At 42.2% G+C, this 18,656-nt stretch overlaps 1 protein-coding gene across 1 annotated transcript; it reads left to right on the top strand.

The window, feature by feature from the left end:
- The first annotated feature begins 1,791 nt into the window (after positions 1-1,791).
- Positions 1,792-17,310, top strand: tmem255b (transmembrane protein 255B). The gene is made up of 9 exons (XM_030726398.1): positions 1,792-1,995; positions 2,505-2,647; positions 2,777-2,839; positions 12,530-12,619; positions 13,304-13,384; positions 13,720-13,805; positions 14,510-14,669; positions 14,932-15,078; positions 16,015-17,310. Exons 1-9 carry the CDS (start codon positions 1,932-1,934, stop codon positions 16,258-16,260), a joined length of 1,080 nt encoding a protein of 359 aa, XP_030582258.1. The 5' UTR covers positions 1,792-1,931; the 3' UTR covers positions 16,261-17,310.
- The last annotated feature ends 1,346 nt before the right edge of the window (positions 17,311-18,656 follow it).

Here is an 18,656-nt window from a genome sequence, read left to right on the forward strand (position 1 = left end):
GTTAAAAGCAGGTCATTAAAGACTCTTAGAGGGACTGTTTCTGTGCTACAGACTGAAACTTCTCAGAGATGCCATTTAAATCTAGGTACGACTGTAGTTGGGTGTACACAACCTTCTCTAAAAACTTTGACAGAAAAGGGAGTTTAGGAATAGGCCTGAAATTAGAGAGAACAGAAGGGTCCAAATGGCTCTTTTTGATGAGGGGCTGTATGACAGTGTGTTTAAAAGCAGCTTGATTAGATCAACAATACATGGCCCAAGAGTATTAAAATCCTTGAGGAGACGGGGTGGTATGTTGTTTAGTGGGCAATAAGAGGTTAGTAAATGCTGAACTATTTCAGTTAAAAAGGAGAGAGACACTTGTTCAAAGTTCTCAAAGACAGCTGGGCACACAGGAGAGACAGCGTGATCTAAGGCACTAGAGGGAGAAGACCTGATAGCAGAAATCTTCTCAAAAAAATGTGAGATATTTTTCACAAAGTGCAGATAAGGGCATCATACAAACAGAGTTAAGAGTACTAAAAAGAAAGTCAAGTTTGTGGCTATTATTTGACAGGAGGTTTGATTAAAAACTGGGCGTTGGCAAATATCGTTCAATCACAGCTCTTTCCCTGGCTTAGTCTGTTTAATCCTAAAAGGAGCCTCCAGCTCTAGTAGGTTAGTACAAGTTGAATGAAAAAGAACTATAAATTCATTGGGACTGAGATTACAGTCGTAATACCGACTGTCAAGCACGGAGACATTAAAAGCTGATGAAAATAAAGATGCTGTTAAATAATTTATCATGCGTACTCAGTGGGCCAGGGTGGTTGAACTTGAGAGTGAGGGCAGAGTAACAGTAAATAAAACAGCAAAATGAAATACAAGTGTCACAAATCTTGGTGAGACATAAATTTAAACCAAATGACAACACAAGGTCTAGTGTGTGTGTGTTTTTTTTTTTTTAATGATTTATCAGATTGCTTTTTTCAGTCATTTGGTCATATGTGTATATTTACTGTATATACACACAAAACAGATCTTTTTAAAATCACAAGAAAACATACCGAACACTTAATTATATGGGGGTTTTAAAAACTTTTTTATTAGTACTTTTAATAAATTAGTGTTCTACACTATTTACAAACTAAAGCCAAAGCACCGAATGGAGAAAAATGAGACGCAAAAAATGTACCTACACATTGTATACTCGCAAGAAAAGCTAGAGTCCACAGCTTATTATATTAGAGATTTGATATAGTCTTTGAAATATTTAAAAATTGCTTATTTTAATGAACCTGTTTTGGCATATTAAGATAAAAACGCCCTAATAATCTCCTCCATATGAGCTGATTTATATTGAACCCACGGCGGTAAACAGGATGGGCAACAACTTCGAAAGCATCCCGGGAGGCGTCCTCACCTGATGTATGTCTATTTTTCTGTTTTCCTTCGTAGCCCATAGAGGGCGCTGTAGTTACATATTTACTTTACTTCTACATCAAGTGCGCAGCATCCATCCCAGGTGTGCCTGCACACATTAATACTCAGCAAAACCCATCATACCCACTGTTTTATTATATAATACATAACGTTTGGTCAGATCGTGTAATTACTGTCAACATAAATCAAATCGGAGTTATATATCAACTTATGTAAGATCAATAATTTAATAATTGATCGCTGAGGTGAATACAGGAAGCTGATTGGTCTCTCTCTCTCTCTCTCTCCTTCTTAGGCTTCAAGTAAAGTTGAACCCTCCTGAGCTCAGAGGGAGTCAGCTGTGGTCTGTACACTGTGTGGATTATAACAAGAAACCTGTGTGAATCTGAAGCCCCGTGAAGGATGAAGACTTTGTCATAAAGGGACTAAAAACTCTACAAATAGGCGTCGCCTCCACCCTCCCGGTCTGTGTCTTTATTTCAGAGCAGATTCATCCCCGGTGAGTGAAAATGCAGCAGCCTGAAACCCCGCAGATAATTCGGCAAAGAGCAGCAGAACCGCTGGAGCCGGCAGGTACACTTATATCAACTTTCACCGTCAGCATGTCTCACAATATTAACTGCATGTTTCTTTGTTTTGTTTTATTCAGGAAGTGTTTATATGTAGTTAAATATCTGGGGAAAAAGGTCTTCCAGAGCAAAAGTCATTAATCCTCAAGTACAGGTTTCATTTACTTGGACAAGTTCAGAAAAAAAAAACAAAACTTTGATGCTTTTTATCCTGTTTTTCTCATTGTCATGAATTATTTTTACTCCATTGTTCCACTGTTAATTTGCTGTTTTAATGTAAAACAAAAACAAAAAAAAGCCTTACATTACTTACTTGCATACAAATATTCAATTAAATTCAATTCAATTTTATTTATATAGCGCCAAATCACAACAAAGTCACCTCCAGGTGCTTTGTATTGTAGGGTAAAGACCCTACAATAAAATAATGATGCTTTGACATTAACAGGATGTTATGGTCCAGATTTGAGTGTAAAGAGGCTTTCGGTCACCCCGTTTCTTTCTCTTCTGCAGATGAGCACCTACGTCGGAGGAGAACCGCTCTGTGGGTGACCGTCTCTCTGCTGGCTCTGGGTCTGCTGGCGCTGACCATAGGGCTGATCTCGGCCACTCGCACCGACAACGTGTCTGTCGTTGGACAGTATCCCGGCATCATAGTGAGTGGCACTCGCCTTCACACAGTCCAGAGACACTGACCGGTGCTCTTATTCATGAAACCCTCATAGTGATTGTGACATTTCTGCTCCTTTGTCAAGCCTCAGTGTTTCCCCTTTTTGTGCCTACAGTTGAGTTTTGGGGCATTTCTGGGTATTGTTGGCATCCACCTGGTGGAAAACCGCAGACCCATGGTGAGTGTGGGCCTCTGATCCTCCTGTCAGATACAAATACTGATGATGATTTCATTTATTCTTTTCCTCTAAGACCTTTTTTGTCTTTATGTAGACCTCCACTTTCTTAAATCAGACCACAAGTAATCAGAAACTTTAGAAAGTGCTTCCTGGTTATAATATTTCTTCCTTGATTGAGGTAAAATACTTACCCGCCATAAAAAAAATTCCTTTAATCTCTCAGATATACGAGAGGTCGCCAAGCTGTTGCACAGCTAACACAGACTCACACTCGCACACCTATGGGCAATTTAGACCTAACCTCACTAACTGCAAGTCTTTGGACTGTGGGAGGAAGTCGGAGCGCCTGGTGTGAACCCACACAAACACGGGGAGAACATGCAAACTCCACACATAAAGGCCTCCTGAATGCATTCAAACCCAGGATCTTACTGCTGTGAGGCAACAGTGCTAACCACTGCACCACCGTGCTGCCTAGTGACTGATATGCCCATGTAATGAATATTTTCCTGTTATGTGTGGTTTCCACACAGGATCTCCTCATTTAGTCACAAGACAAATCTGAGGGGTTGCAAGGTGCAAATGATAAACTGTCATTTTTTTTTTCTGGGGGGTGGGGGGGTGGGGGTGTAGACACCTTTTCCATCCTTTTAGTGCAGCCACAGCTTTGTTGGGTGTTTTGGTCACAGACACAGGTGATATATTATATATCAAAGATTTATTCAGTTGTCCACCTCCTCTCAATGGATGAGAACATCTGGCCCAGTGATCTGATACATGAAATAGAGGTTTCCTTTATTATTCGTTGGTTTGTTTGAGTCACGTGCGGCTAGTTTGCAGCAATAACACAGCTTCAAACGCAGACGTGCGTTTAAAACAGGAAAAGAGCGAAAACTACAGTTGTGCAGGTGCGCTGAAACTATTTGATTGTGTGATTCCTGTCAGCTTTTTAAGCTTCATCACAGTCATCCTATAAAAATGAGGCTTTGTTCCTGGAAAAACAGGATATATATACATCACAAATTAGAGGATTATGTTACAAACTTTACAAATTCTCTAAACTGTTTTACGGGAATTTGCTCTTATGAGCATGAAGCAAATCGGATTACTCGCTGGAGGCCTAATGTATCCTTGATCCTTGTGCCCGGGTTAGTGTACGTGACAGGATTTGCGGTGAGGGGAAGTGAATACATTTTTCTCTGGGCTTCAATGACAAGAGGGGAAATTGCATTAGTATTGGTCAGTTGCTGACAGGGCTCCTTTATTGCAGTCAGGGACACGGGTATTATATCCTCCCAGTGGCTCTCTGTACAGCGGGCAGTTCAGAGAAATGATCACGTAAATGATTCAGGAGAGGTAATTACAGAGAGGCCTGTCTGCAAAAAGATTATTGCTTCTAAAAAAGAAACTCCTTACAGTGGATAAAATGTATTTCTTATGTGAATTAAGAACCCCAGTTTTAAAAGGCCACAGTGCCCAGCTGTGACCTAGAGCCAGTTTGTGACAATATTCAAAGCTGCCAAGAAGCTGCTGCCTAAAGACCAGCGGCAACCAGAAGCTGCTCTGTGTCATTTAAGTAGAACGATCACTATCACACTCACAGGACATGAAACCCAGCATGAGACTGACTGTGTCTGGCATCAGTGAGGCACCAGTCCTTGTTTCTTCACCCCAAGTTTGTCATGATTATTGTGTTCAACGCATCAAACTTTGTTTCAAACTCCAGCAGAGTTCCATTTGTCTCAGCAGCTTGTGAGAGGCTTCAATGTCTTTGTAGGGTCTTTACCCACAATACAAAGCGCCTTGAGGCGACAGTTTGTTGTGATTTGGCACTATATAAATAAAATTGAATTGAATTGAAACATCAAAATCTTTCAAATCTGAAAGCCATCGAATCTCCACAAACTGACCGCTTGCTTCCCTGCTCTGGAAAGTGCCTGAACTCCTCTTTGATGTGGACGGCGGCTCTACTGTATCTCATCATCTTCATCCGCAGCCTGAGTGTCATTCTGGGCTCCACCCTCTCCTCCTCGTCATCATCACATATCAAACACATCTCTATATCTGCTTTTTGACCACCTAAAGAACAGCTCCACACTCGTGCCATCACTCTCAAATTTGGCAGCTGAAATCCTCATTCATGTGTTTATCGCCTTCCACCTCTAAGGCGTCCTGTTTCATCTGCCTTCCAAAGCCCTGGATGACCTTCAGTATGATCTCACCCCCACCCCCCGCATCTTCATTGGCTCCCACTTAACTTTTGTATCTCAGCCGTTTATGGACACTCTGCAGCTCGGGGAAAGAGTTTTTGAATTTGGATGCTGATAATCTGATGATATATCCATTTATAGATAAAAGGGGAGGACCCCCCCCCCCCCCCCCCCCACACACACACACACACACACTCTGGTACAGTCCTACAACAAATAAGGAGTTTAACGAGAGGCAAACGAGCCAAAAGAGTGGCTGATGTTGTGAGTGAGTAGGTGGGTGTGTGACAGACTCAGTCAGGCCTGGTAGCTGAGACAAAGCACAGAAGAAGAAGTGAGTGAACAAGTCAGATGGGTTAACTTTCAGCCATGAGAGTGTCATATTTGTAATCTGATTATAGTAATTTGATTAGTTAGTAATTAATTCGATGTTAAAGGGAAGCGAATTGGTTGGTGAACAAATGTAAACAAACTGTCCTTGTAAGTCAAGTAATTTTTCCTGTCCTTGAATGACTGCGTGCGTGCGTGTGTGTGTGTGTGTGTGTGTGTGTGCTGTGAATTTTTCATGTGTTGTCCAGGGTGTTATGCACCCGGTCAGATCACACTGGCTTACTTTTCCCTGCAGTGTATCCGAGCCGGTCTACATAGATATCCATCTTATGCTTGTTCACCCATGTGGAGCAGTGAAGCATCTGTGTGTGTTTACAGCTGACGGGTAATAAATCAGGTTTTACTTTAATAATATCTGCAGTTTTTGTTGTTTCATTTCTCAGACTCTGTGCGTGGATTTGAATGTGTGAACACGAGGGAAAGACACTGAAAAGTGTCGTCTCTGTCTCTGTGGCATCACTTGAAACTTTAATGATGTGATCGCTGGTCTACGGTGTCTCTTATGAGGCACGTGTGGCACAGCTCTAATGCAGGTGTCTTCTTCCCTCCTACATCTGAGGCCTGTACTGTAACATGAGAGCTGGCTTGCAGAGTGAGGCCACTCATTAAAGAAGAACTACGTGTGTCACAATGCTGTGGACACCTGAGAGCTCTGGAGCTTGTCTTGCTTCCTAGGTTGGTCAACCCTTTTGGTCGTCTGACTTTGTATAGCAACAAGTGGAGAGTTTGATGTGGTTTGAACTCTAAGCAGACAGGAAGTGATAGGTTCATCTACTGCAGCCAAACAAAGGTTTCCTGTTTGACTGAAGAGTAGTGGGGAAATCAAAGCAGTTAAAATTAAATACTATAGGAGTTTTTATGCACATTAGCATTCAGAGGTGAGGTTGACATACTACATAAAAATATCAGTAAATAATAAGTGGTACAGTGACCAAACACACACAAAATAGACTCATCAACCGATACCCCTGTTCAACTGCTCTTTAATGCAAATATCTAATCAGCTAATCACATAGCAGCAATATGGTGCATTTACAGTAGGCACGTAGACATGGTGAAGACAACCTGCTGAAGTTCAAATCAAGTATCAGAATGAGGAAGAAAGCTGATTTAAGTGACTTTGAATGTGACATTGTTGTTGGTTATTCCAGAAACAGCTGATCTGCTGGGATTTTCCCGCACAACCATCTCCAGGGTTTACAGAGAATGGACTGAAGAAGAGAAAATATCCAGTGAGCGGCAGTTCTCTAAGTAAAAATACCTTGTTGATGTCAGAGGAGAATGCAGAAGAGCATCTCTGAATGCATAAGACATCAAACCTTGAAACAGATGGGCTATAGGATCAGGCTCACCAAAGTTGAGCCTGATGCTGTGTGCCTGATCCTGATGCTGAGCTGATGCAAACAGTTGATTGGAAAATCATTGCCTGGTCTGAGTCCCCATATCAGCTGCAGCATTCAGATAATAGAGTTAAGATTTACCATAAACAACATGAAAGCATGGATCCATCCTGCCTTGTATCCATGGTTCAGGATGGTGGTGGTGTAATGGTGTGGGGGATATTTTCTTGGCACACTTTGGGCCCCTTAGTGCCAGATGAACATTGTTTAAATACAACAGCCTATCTGAGTATTGTTGCTGACCGAGTCCATCCCTTTATAACCACAGTGTACCCATCTTCTGATGGGTAGGCTAATGGATAGGTTAATGCAGTACAAAGTTCAAATCACCTCAAACTGGTTTCTTGAACATGACAATGAGTTCACCATACTGAAATGGCCTCCACAGTCACCAGATCTCAGTCCAACAGAGCACCTTTGGGATGTGATGGAAAAGAAAGTTCAGATCGGGATGTGCAGCCAACAAATCTGCAGCTGCATCTGTGATGCGGTCATGTCAACATGGACCAAAATCTCTGAGGAATGTTTACAGCATCTTCTTGAATCTGTGCCATGAAGAATTAAGACAGCTCTGAAGGCAAAAAGGTCACCCAACCCGGTACTAGCAAACCAAAGTGCAGCAACATTCAACAGCAAACAAAAGACACAACAAATTCACAGCAGGGGCTGGGACAGAAACCTCCATCCCAAAATTAGGACAATTAGACATTAAGTCCTTTTGGGGGTTGCATCGGGAAGGGCATCCTGTGTAAAAATCTGCCAAATCAAGCGTGCAGAGCTGCCCGCTGTGGCCACCACACAAACAAGGGAGCAGCTGAAAGTAGCTTTTAGACAATGACAACAGTAAAACAGGTGCAATGAGATGAGCAAAATAAAGAACACTGTATAATATCTATGAGGTAAAGAAGGAGGAAAAAAACAAATAAAAAAGTGAACTGAATTTTTTTTAAAAAGCTTGCGCAGTATAAGAATGGAAATGAAATAAAAACATGAAGACTTTACTGTCTTAAGTTATTGATGTGAGAGTCTGTGGGAACAGCTCAATAAACCACGAGACTCACAAACATGCTAATGCATCAGTAAAGGCTCATAATAAATGATCTGTTCGTACAGCAGCCTACATTAGGAACTTCCTGCATTAGTACATATTCTTTCCCTTTCCTGTCCTGAAAGTCTCAACTTCCTGTCTTTGGTGTCTTCCCCACCCTTGTTAGTGTCTGACTGAGATCACCTGTGCTTTCTTCCCCTGAACATTTTGTGCATCTTCTCTGTTTTTGTCAGATTGTTGACTCCTTTTCCTCGTGTTTCCTAAGTGAGTCTTTATTTAATTCAAAGTAAGCTGAGATTAAAGTTTACATTAATGTTCTTTATTTAAACTGTGACAAACTGCCATTAGAAAAAGCTCTCACCTCACAGATCAGCATTAAACTGACAGCACTGTCTCACTGTGTGCCTGTACGTCAGCATTTTCACCAGTTTCGTTCCTTTCAAAGGTTTCAGAGAGACCAGCCCCCCCTGTGGTCGCTGATATTTGTTGAATAAAGCTTTAGAAATGTTAATGACTCATACAGTTATGTTTCATTTTGTCCTTTATAAAGGTTTGTGAGCCATCACACTCTGTCTGCAACAGGAAAAAAACTCCCCTTCTATCGCTGCCGTTCTGATAACAAGCTTCACTGCCCTCACACCCTGTAATGTTTCTTTATGACCGCATGCTTCATGTGGCTTGTGTTCGTTACTCCAGCGGCCTCTCCTGTAGTCGCTGCCTGTATCTCACACGCTGCCGTCCTCATGGTCACCTTGCAGTCCAGAGAGAAGAGCGGCGAACCTTTAAAGGGTCGTATTTTACCCAACAGGCCAAGGGACGATTGCTTCTTAATGGCAGTGTGTCCAGCTGGCGTCATGATTGGACGCTGGACCGCTGAGTCCTTGCAGAGGTCAGCGACTTTGGTTACATAACCTGATAGGTATCTTTACAGAGGCTATAAAATTCCGTCGTTAGCTCTTCTTCACTCGTGTCGTTTTCCTTTGTCTTCTTTTGGTATTTGGCTTCATATTTTGGTGGTAGGAGAAGAATTTAGATCCTTTGAGTAAGTCAAATTTGTACTGTGAAATAAAGGAGCAGTAGTGGAGGATGTACTGTGTGATCCTTTATCTGAGTAAAAATACAATACTGTTAGAATACAATGACAGTAAACGTTCTGTATTTAAATATTTGAGGCCAAATTAGAGCACCGTGTTTATTCTGCGGCTGTTTTCATTTAAAACATCTCTTCCATATCAAAAAATCCACAACTTCCTTCTAGCCACCTTTAGGGTTTACAGAGAATGATCTGAAGAAGAGAAAATGTCCATTCTCTGGACAAAAATGCTTTGTTCATGTCAAAGGTCAGAGGAGAATGCCCAGACTGCTTCCAGCTGTTAGAAATGAAACAGTAACTCAGACGACTTCTCGTTGGGACCAAGATCAACAAAGGTACGCAGAACAGCATCTCTGACCACGCAGCATGTCAAACCCTTCAGCAGATGGGCTACAGCAGCAGAAGACCACGGGTGTCACAGGTACGAACAGGAAACTGAGGCTACAATTCAAACAGAAGATTGGAACTACGCTGCCTGGTCTGAGTTTCAATTTCTGCTGCAGCATTCAGATGGTAGGGTCAGGTGTAAACACCATTAAAGCATGGATCCACCCTGCCTTGGATCAGCACTTCAGGCTGGTGGCGTAATGGTGAGGAGAATATTTTCTTGGCAAATTTTGTACATTTAGTACCAACGGAGCACCTTTGGGATGTGGTGGAACAGGAGCTTTGGCAGGTAATGTACTTACCTATACTGTTGATAGTGTAGACCAGCTCCTCCCAAACATTATGTAAGTGAATGATCATTAATAAAGGTCGGGAGAGAAAAGGCTCAGCGTTCTGAGTCCTGATCAAAAGAGTCGAGGTCCAGCTCCTACTGATCTACTGACTCCAAGTAGCCACAAAATAAGTTGCAAGTCCTAATTGAAATCCTATTACAGAGGCAGTTGTGGTGCTTTTCACTTTCATTTCATTTTTCTCTGTACAATACTTCTGCTGCTGCTACGCTGATTTCCCCATCGTGGGATTAATAAAGGGATTTCTTATCTTATTGTGTGTAAAATTTGAAATGTAATGTAGCAGCTTGAATTCAAAGGTACAGTAATGAAGTAAAGTACTTTACGGTCGTATGTTAGTAAAGAACTTGACTGAATTACTTTCCCATCTTTTTAATGTTTCTTCCCCGACGCGACTCCTGAGAGCAGAAACCCATCGACAGCATGCCGTGCATCTTTAATCCTTTACACTATTTGATTTTTTTCAGTATCAGGGGAGGTTTGGGTGGCGTGGATATTTTATGTGCTGACAGCTGGTGCTAAGGTAATGTGAAGTAATGCAGTTGTCAGGCGCTATTGTCTCTGCTGCTGGTCTCATCTCCCACTTGCAGCCCATAAAAGCAGAGTCATTTAAACCGCTAATGAAGTGGAGAGTCTGGACCAGCGGCAGATAAAACCCACACAGAAAAGCTTATATTCTCAGCCTGGCTGCTATTTTACTTTGCTCTGGAAAATACTCGATATAAATATGCCTTTGTATCAATTTTCTTTCCAAATAAACCTGGGCGATGTGTTTTAAACACGCACAAACCTGTTTGTTTCTGATTTGCCACAAAGTAAAAAACATCAGCAAGTACCAAAAAAATTCATTCCTTCAAGACATTTTTCAGGATCATAAATGTTGTCACTGCTCCAAAACCCAACATACTGTAATCAGGTGGGCAAACTTCAAAGGGCCTGGTAGAACCACCTATTTTCATAATATTGTGGTAGATTCTTAAAAAATTTAATTATTGCACAGGTTCCAGGTTTGCATACCCAGATCGTGATGTTACAAACCCTACACGTGTTTTTTCTTTGTTGAGGCGAGGCAGAAATTTTCCCCAGATACTCATTTCTTCGGTTGTGTGAAGGGCAGCAGGCCCTCCGCTGATGGGCTCAGCCTGGTTCCATCGTTTAGATCCAGCCTCGGTTTCAGCTCATGAATCCACTGCGATTGTGATCAGCTAACCAGCTAAGGATGAGTGTCATCTTGATGAACATTGTTTCAACAGTAGAGAAAAGAGCAGGTGAAACACGGACCTATAATATAACTTTGTTATGACAGGAAAAAGATCTAAAGTTTAAGAGAATAAAATTCTGGTAAAGGTTTTTTTGCCTCTTGGAAGGGCCCCTGACTGGGTGTTGGTCTCTGGCACATGTCCAGGATAATCTGGCCCAGATGTGACAATACATGTTACATGGTACGACACCTTAAAGCATCCTCTGCTTCATTGTTCTTTTTGCTCAAAATGAGACCATAATCTATCTACAAATTAAATATCGAGTTGGATTCAGAAATACTTTAAACTAGCAGCTGAGCCCAAAAATGCAACAGGAAAGTGTTTGCTGAGTTTATAGAGTGTATGAGCAGTAGGTTCTACCGAGGTTTCTCACATGACATCGTGCACACGTTGCTTAAGAGTTGTCCACCATATTCGACATGATACAACCACCAGTTGCTAGGGAAACGTGTATTTCCTGACTGGTTGGCAGTGGTTCCTGGAGGTTGCTGGCTCTCACTCTCACTTCTATAAAAACAGAAAATAAAACAGGGCCTAAAATTGAACCTTGGGGCACTCCTTTTGTGACCTCCAGAAAAACAAGATGGGTTTTGTCTGCAAGGTTGCACCCTAGCCAGTATCACTCCTTGAACTGTTTGTTCAACACAGCTGCAACCGCAATAATCCAACTATGAAAGATTTTCTGCATTAAATAAATGTAGTTGAAAGTGTGGGGGTCACCACATCAGGAAAGACTGAAGATCCTGAACAGCACCAGAAAACAACAACAGAAAGCAAAAGTCTTATGTGAACCAGTAAGTCACCGTTGTAAGTGTATAATAAGCTAGACTATCTTTTCATAGTTTTTTTTTCTTGTCTTTTGGTATCAAACTACAGCCACCAGAGACAAAAACAGTCTGTCCATACAGGAGGGTCAGTCCTGGAGGAGCGATTGAACAGACAGTAACTGATGCTCGATGATAAAGTTTATGATTGGACATCTGTGATCAGCCAGCTGGATCTGCTGGTGTGTGTGTGTGTGTGTGTGTGTGTGTGTGTGTGTGTGTGTGTGTGAGACTTTGTCTAACAGTAGAAATCTTAGAGGAGAACCAAGTGTGTGTCGCTTTGTTCAGTTTGAAAAGTTCAAATTTGAGGTTACTAATCAGTGATCAGAGCAGGAAACAGTGTGTGTGTGTGTGTGTGTGTGTGTCACACTGGTAGAATTGGATTGACCTTGCTCCATCCTGTACGTTGCTTCCTCGCCTGTAAATCAGCCACAAAGCGCCTCTGTGTTGGCAACACGAGAGGCTGTACATTTCCTTTATTGTCTTGCACAGCAGACAGCGCAAGCGACCAATCGGCAGACGTGCCAAACTTACATACCCACACGTGTGCTCTTGTGTGTTAAGTTTATAAACTCCTGATTTAACTCTTATTTAGAGATATGTGTATGCATATAACACACAACACAAGCTGCTCCTACTCTGATCTTTTTTTTTTTTTTTTTAACTTGCAAAATCATTTCTCATCCCTCTCCTCTGTGCTCTCCTCCCCTCACCTCTCTTTCTAAGCTGGTGTCAGCGATAATCTTCATAAGTATCGGAGTCGTCACAGCTTGTTTCTGTGCCATCATGGAGGGGATAATTGCTTCAGAGTTCATTGTAAGTATCACATATATCACCATTCTCACAGACCAGGTTTAATCACACATGCTGAGGCCGAAGAAATGCGGGCCACAAAGATGAGCACAGATGCAAAGGTCAGATCAGGAAATGTGTGGATGCAGGTAGACCAACTAATCTCAGCACTCAACCTGCAGCGAGCTGCTGTGTGACATGAAAAGCTGAACATTACAGCGCTGATTAAATTCTTTATGTCACAGAAGACTTTGATGACGACAGTAAATCAGCTTCAGGGGACCAAACACTCACAGATTAAATCAGCATGTGTGGAAATGTGCAGTTTGTACACATTTCTTCCTGGAAGGAAGTGTGGATGCTTCTATTTCCTAATGAGAGTTTCAAAGCTGGACCGAGTCCCTGATATCGATCCCCCCCCCCCCCCCCCCCCCCCCCCCCCCCTCTGTACTATCAGACCTCTGCAGATATATTCATTTTGTGATCTCACGACTGTAAAAGTCACATTTATTGCACATTCAAGCTTTGGACAGTGAGAATGATTTTACTACCTTTCACTTTGCATAAAGTCCAGTGAGGTTTATTGAATGAGGTGGGTTTTGTGCTCCGGTGGAGTGGGCAGTTTACATGTCGTAAACCTTCGCTGCAGCAGGGATGCAGAGGAGGACGGTTTCATATTCACACGTGTGTAACTTCTCTTTCTTTCAGGACATAACGCCTTTGCAGGAAGGCATGTGTGCCTTTCGACCCAGTGGATCCGGCTACACCTACGACAGCTACAACACTGAGGTGATTCTCATACATGCATGTACTGCACACTTAATGAACAAACATTTTAAAGAACAGCACAGTACAGTTTAGGTTGATACATGATTGTGTATGGCGCATTCTTGCAGCCTTTTGATGCTTTTGCAAAGTGTGTTGTGACATCTAGTGGTCAAATGGTGTTACTACACAGATTTACTTGCTCACTGAAAGCACCAGCACCTTTTCACACCTTGCAAAGCAAATTAAATGTGTTAACTTTGTGTGTGTTTCTTGTTGGTCCATACAGTTCGCCTGGTTCTTGTTTATCTGGCTGTTGCATCCCTTTTATTTAACTTGTCCAACCTCTGGCGCTGCAGGTGAAGTGCCGCTCGTTTGAGAAGACATGCAATCTGCAAGTGAGGAGCAGCACCTGCTACTGTTGCTACCTTTATAACTGTGAGAGGTGAGACAAACTCTGAGAACCATGAAACTGCATGTCTGTGTGAGCATCACAAACACAATGCAATCTAACCAGTTCACTTTTTCAGTTATAATGTTATAGTTGTGTAATAATAATACAGAGGGCAGGGGCCAGCATGAAAATAGCATCCCAGACATGAGAAACAGCTTAGAGAGAGAAAAAAAACTCTCCTAGAGAACACTGGAAATTTCAGCTCTTTCTTGTATGAACGCCAACTCTTAAATCTTGGATATTTTAGCCTTCCATAAACTCTTAAACACACACACACACACACACAAAAAGAGAGAAAGCTTTCAAAACATTCTCCCCGTGCCTTCGACCACGTTAGCACTCAGTCGTAAGCTGATAAAAGGCTGTCTGGAAATAATAAAGTGAGTGCAAGTGATGGATGGTGTAGGAGAGTCTGTGTTTTTCTTACCATTTTGGGAGATATGGAATAAAACAGTCTGGGATATGAAGTGGAAACTACTATAAGAGACATAAAGCAGATATTTTAAGATACTAAAGAACTTAAATAAATATAGGAATAAATGCCAAACACTGACATTTCATAGTAGGACAGCTGCTGCTTGCTTTCTGACCTGTTAGTGTTAATAGTTACACCTGTGATTTTCCTGCCATGTCAACTTGTCTGCTGTGAAGAAGGCCTTTGAATTCTAGTGAAATCAGCTGCCTTCCTCTTCCAGCGAATACATGAAATACTACTACGAGTTCACCGGGGTCAGCAGCTGCTGGGATGTGGTCCACCTGTACCGTCTGATGTGGACCTCAGTGGTGCTCAACATGATCGGCTTGTTCCTGGGCATCAACACCGCCGCCATCCTCGGAGCATACAAGGAATACATCGTGGTGAGGAGTCCAAGAAGATTTGCCTCTCTCTGTCAAAAATCATACATTAGGTTTGAAAATATACTGTATTATACAGGAAATGTTATTATTGCCTGTGTTCTAACTGTTCTTTTTCCTTCTACTACATATTACAGCTTTGTAATGTTCACTTAAAGGGAATTTGTTTCTTTAGCATTACAATCTCTGATGTTATTTTGTTCATGGTAGTTTTAAGTTTTATATATAATGACCTCCTTTGATGTCTTACCATTTCCTGCAGCAGAAGCCTCCTCCTCACATTGCTCCCAGCCCGACGCCAGCACCTCACATCCTGTACAACCCGACCCAACACATGCTCACCTACCCCAATTTCTGCCCATCGGGGCCGGCTCTGCCCGCCTACCCCAACTATCCAGTATCCATGCAGGTAGGGGCTCAGCTCAAAACTAAAAAGAACCACTAAGAATAAAACAGAGATATTACACTCCATTAGGTGCACTTTAGCCATGCAGCATCAGAATGGGAAAGAAAGGTGATTTAAATGACTGACTGGTCTGAGTATTTCAGAAACTGCTGATCTACTGGGATTTTTCCCACACAACCATCCCTAGGGTTTACAAAGAAAATATCTAGTGAGCATCAGTTCCTTTGTGAGAAAAATGCCTTGTTGATGTCAGAGGTCAGAGGAGAATGGTCAAACTCAAATAACCACTCATTACAACCAGCAGGAGAGCATCTCTGAACACACAACATGTCAAACCTTGCAGCAGTGGATGTATATTTCTGCTGTGCTGGCACTCTAACGTTAAAAACAGCTTGTGATGAATTGAAGCACGTTTCTTTATTACTATTGTTTATTGTTAATCTGTCCAGTGCGTTGGTTTGTCACTAAATACCTGCAAAGCTAATAAATTCCCATCAGCCTCAGCTTACTGTCACTTATCTAATGTTAGCACACTAACACGTGCTGAATATGGTGAAAAGAATAAGTGCTACACAACAACTCAAAGCACAGCTGTACCTCATAACACAGTCCCAACGGGCTCTTCGTTTGGCTGCAGAATCTCCTCCGCTGTGTTTGTTTCATATTAAAGCTTGAAAACAGGAATGCCTGGTAGGCGCTTCATGAAATGGTGCCATAAGTAATTCACCTTCCTAAACAAGGCAACCAGCTTAAATCTACAGATGTGCTGTCTGATCGATGACTTAGGGTCGATCTTTGCTGATATTTTTGTGGCTGCTACCAGAAAACAAACAAATAAAAGCCACGCTTCACATAAAAATGTCAGAAATAGCACTCTTTGGCTCAACTTCCACATGCCATTGCAACCTACCACGCTCTATCTCTCCTCCTTTCCCACAGCATAACACCAACCACCAGGCACCTGCTACTATCCAGCTGCTCCCTCCTATGGGAGACCCTGCCTCTTCCCCCTCCTCCTGCCCGTCTGAGGAGAACCAGAGCCAGCCGCCCTCTCGTATTCCCCCTCAGCCACAGCCTCAGGGAGCCACTCAGGACCCAGGAGGCTACATGCTGACGCCCAACGCTCCTGTCCTCTACGCATCCTCCTACAGCGCCTTTGAGAAACCTCCACCCTATGCCTGCTGAGCCCTCAGACATCTATGGAGGACATGCTGTGAATGTCTTCACCTGGTCAGACTGAAAGTAGCACAAGACATTTCTGAGAGAGATTTAAGCTATTTAAATGCTGCATTTCATGTGTGTCTAATGGGTTTCAACTGAAGCTAGACAGATATTTATGGTTATGTAGCGTGATTATATAGACATGAGTAATTTTACCATGTATTCATTAACAGGAACTTGCTTATTCACTTAGTACCACACAGCCGCAAAAATGACCAGAAATGGTGGGTAAACAGGTGGCACAGCTCTGTAGCAGCACCTCTAAATCTGAACTGAAATATTGCAGCTCATTATTAAATGTTATTTTTTTTTAAAAAGACAAAAATTGTGAATTGAAAGTGAATAAGCAAATTCCTTTTAAGCCTAAAGCTGGCCGTTGGATGCTACACACTCAGTATAAATACTGTAGTACACTTGACTGTGTTCCTGTAATTGTTTCTGTTCTGAGTTGCAGAGACTGGATTGCAGGTCGTCCTGTGTCTTGTCTCATCACACTATCTACTGTACAAGCAGTTCAAAGGGCTTTCCTGAGATGTGAACTGGAGAGTAAATTGTGTTTGTGTGACTCGTTTAATGTGCACTTTACAGTCAATATAACGTCTATGTTAGTGATTGATGCATGTCAACTGCTGCTGCAGCTATGAAATCCATTGAAGTGGGACCTGTAAGAAATGCATACGTGTAGTAAGGGCTTTATAAAAACCTCATATGTGAAGGAGTTCAACCTTGAAGAAAATATGTTTATTTGCTGAGATGCACAAGGATTTTTGTGATATATTTGTAGCGTAAAGTCAGATAAACAGGGCAACAGACGCAATCCGTCCAAAGCCCCTTAAATAATAACGACCACACTCAAAAAAACCAAAGTGTAATCGCAGTTCTTCACTTTCCACACAAAGCCAGAAAAACAGGTTTCCCTGTTTCCGTTCTTTGTGCTCGGCTTCGGTCTTCTCTCATCAGAAAAGCAAATAAATGTATTTTTCCAAAGATGTTGAACTTTTTGTCAGCGCTTCTCTTCGGTCTCTTTGAATTGTTTCAATTTAAAAGTAAACTATGTGACTTCATAGTCCTATAATCTTGTTACATTCATAAGCAATAAAACACACCTCTGCTTAAATCAGTGCAGTATGTGTCAGTGCACTCTTCCAGTCTGCATGCTGAAGTATCCTTGGACAAGATACTAAACCCCAAGTTGCCCCCCATTGGAGTGAGTGTGAATGACACTTAGGCATCGATGAAAGTGCTGCATGAACGCCTGTGTGAATGAGATCTGCAGTAGAAAGTGCTTTGAGCGCCCAACTGAGCAGGAAGGGTATATATATATTTTTTTCTTCTTGCTCCTTCTAGTGATCGCCACAGCAGATCATCTGCCTCCATCCATCTCACCCCATCTGTCACACAGACCCTCTGCATGTCCTTCTTCACTGCATCCATGAATCATCTCTGAGGTCTTCCTCTTTTCCTCCTGCCTGGCAGCTCTATATTCAACATCCTTTGTCCAGTATATCCACTATCCTTCCTCTGCACGTCCAGCCTTGCATCTCTAACTTTGTCTCCAAACCGCTCAACCTGAGCTGTCCCTCTGATGTACTCATTTCTAATCTCATCCATTCTGGTCACTCCACATGAACATCTTCAGCTCGGCCTCATGTCTTTTTGTCAGTGCCACCGTCTCCAAACCATACATCACAGTAGGTCTCACTACCATCTTTTTAACCTTCCCTTTCACTCTTGCTGCTATCCTTCTGTCACAAATCACCCCGACACTCATCTCCATACACTCCACCCTGCCTGCACTCCCTTCTTTACATCTTGTGTGCAACAATCACAATCTCTAAGCATGAAGCCATACGGATCATCAGCTTTCTTCCTCTGGAGTCACAGGTCTGCACATCACCCTTGTTCTTCAAAATCATCTGACCCTAGAACAATGTAAAACTAGTGAAAAAAGTCAGAAAAGTTGAGGAGGGAAAAAATGTCAGTGGTCTCCACCTGTTCCTGTTTTGGGGGGTTGTCTCATTGTTGCCCCTCTAGTGCACCTGTTGTTAATTTCATTAACACCAAAGCAGCTGAAACTGATTAACAACCCTCTCTGTTACTTAACTGACCAGATCAATATCCCAGAAGTTTAACTTACTAAATTCTGTACTCTGATTAAAAAGTGTTCCTTTAATATTTTTGAGCAGTGCATATACGCACCCCCTTTGCCACAAAGCTCTCCAGGCCACTTCATTTGTGAGAAAATTAAATTAAAAGCAGCCTACTTTGATAATAATCGAAACATACAGCAGCCTAATAGCTTTAAAAATAGTCCAGCCGCAGATCAAGCAGACTAGCAAGCACTAGTGTTTCTTTTCACT

This window comes from Archocentrus centrarchus, chromosome 3 (assembly GCF_007364275.1).
Source record: "Archocentrus centrarchus isolate MPI-CPG fArcCen1 chromosome 3, fArcCen1, whole genome shotgun sequence".
NCBI classification, from domain to species: Eukaryota; Metazoa; Chordata; class Actinopteri; order Cichliformes; family Cichlidae; genus Archocentrus; species Archocentrus centrarchus.

What these genes read in the sequence shown, in the direction of transcription:
- tmem255b (XM_030726398.1), top strand. Translation starts at nt 1,932, where the DNA reads ATGCAGCAGCCTGAAACCCCGCAGATAATTCGGCAAAGAGCAGCAGAA. An exon ending in TAATTGCTTCAGAGTTCATT is followed by an intron (nt 12,620 to 13,303) that starts GTAAGTATCACA and finishes TCTTTCTTTCAG; the next exon opens with GACATAACGCCTTTGCAGGA. An exon ending in ACGACAGCTACAACACTGAG is followed by an intron (nt 13,385 to 13,719) that starts GTGATTCTCATA and finishes CTGGCGCTGCAG; the next exon opens with GTGAAGTGCCGCTCGTTTGA.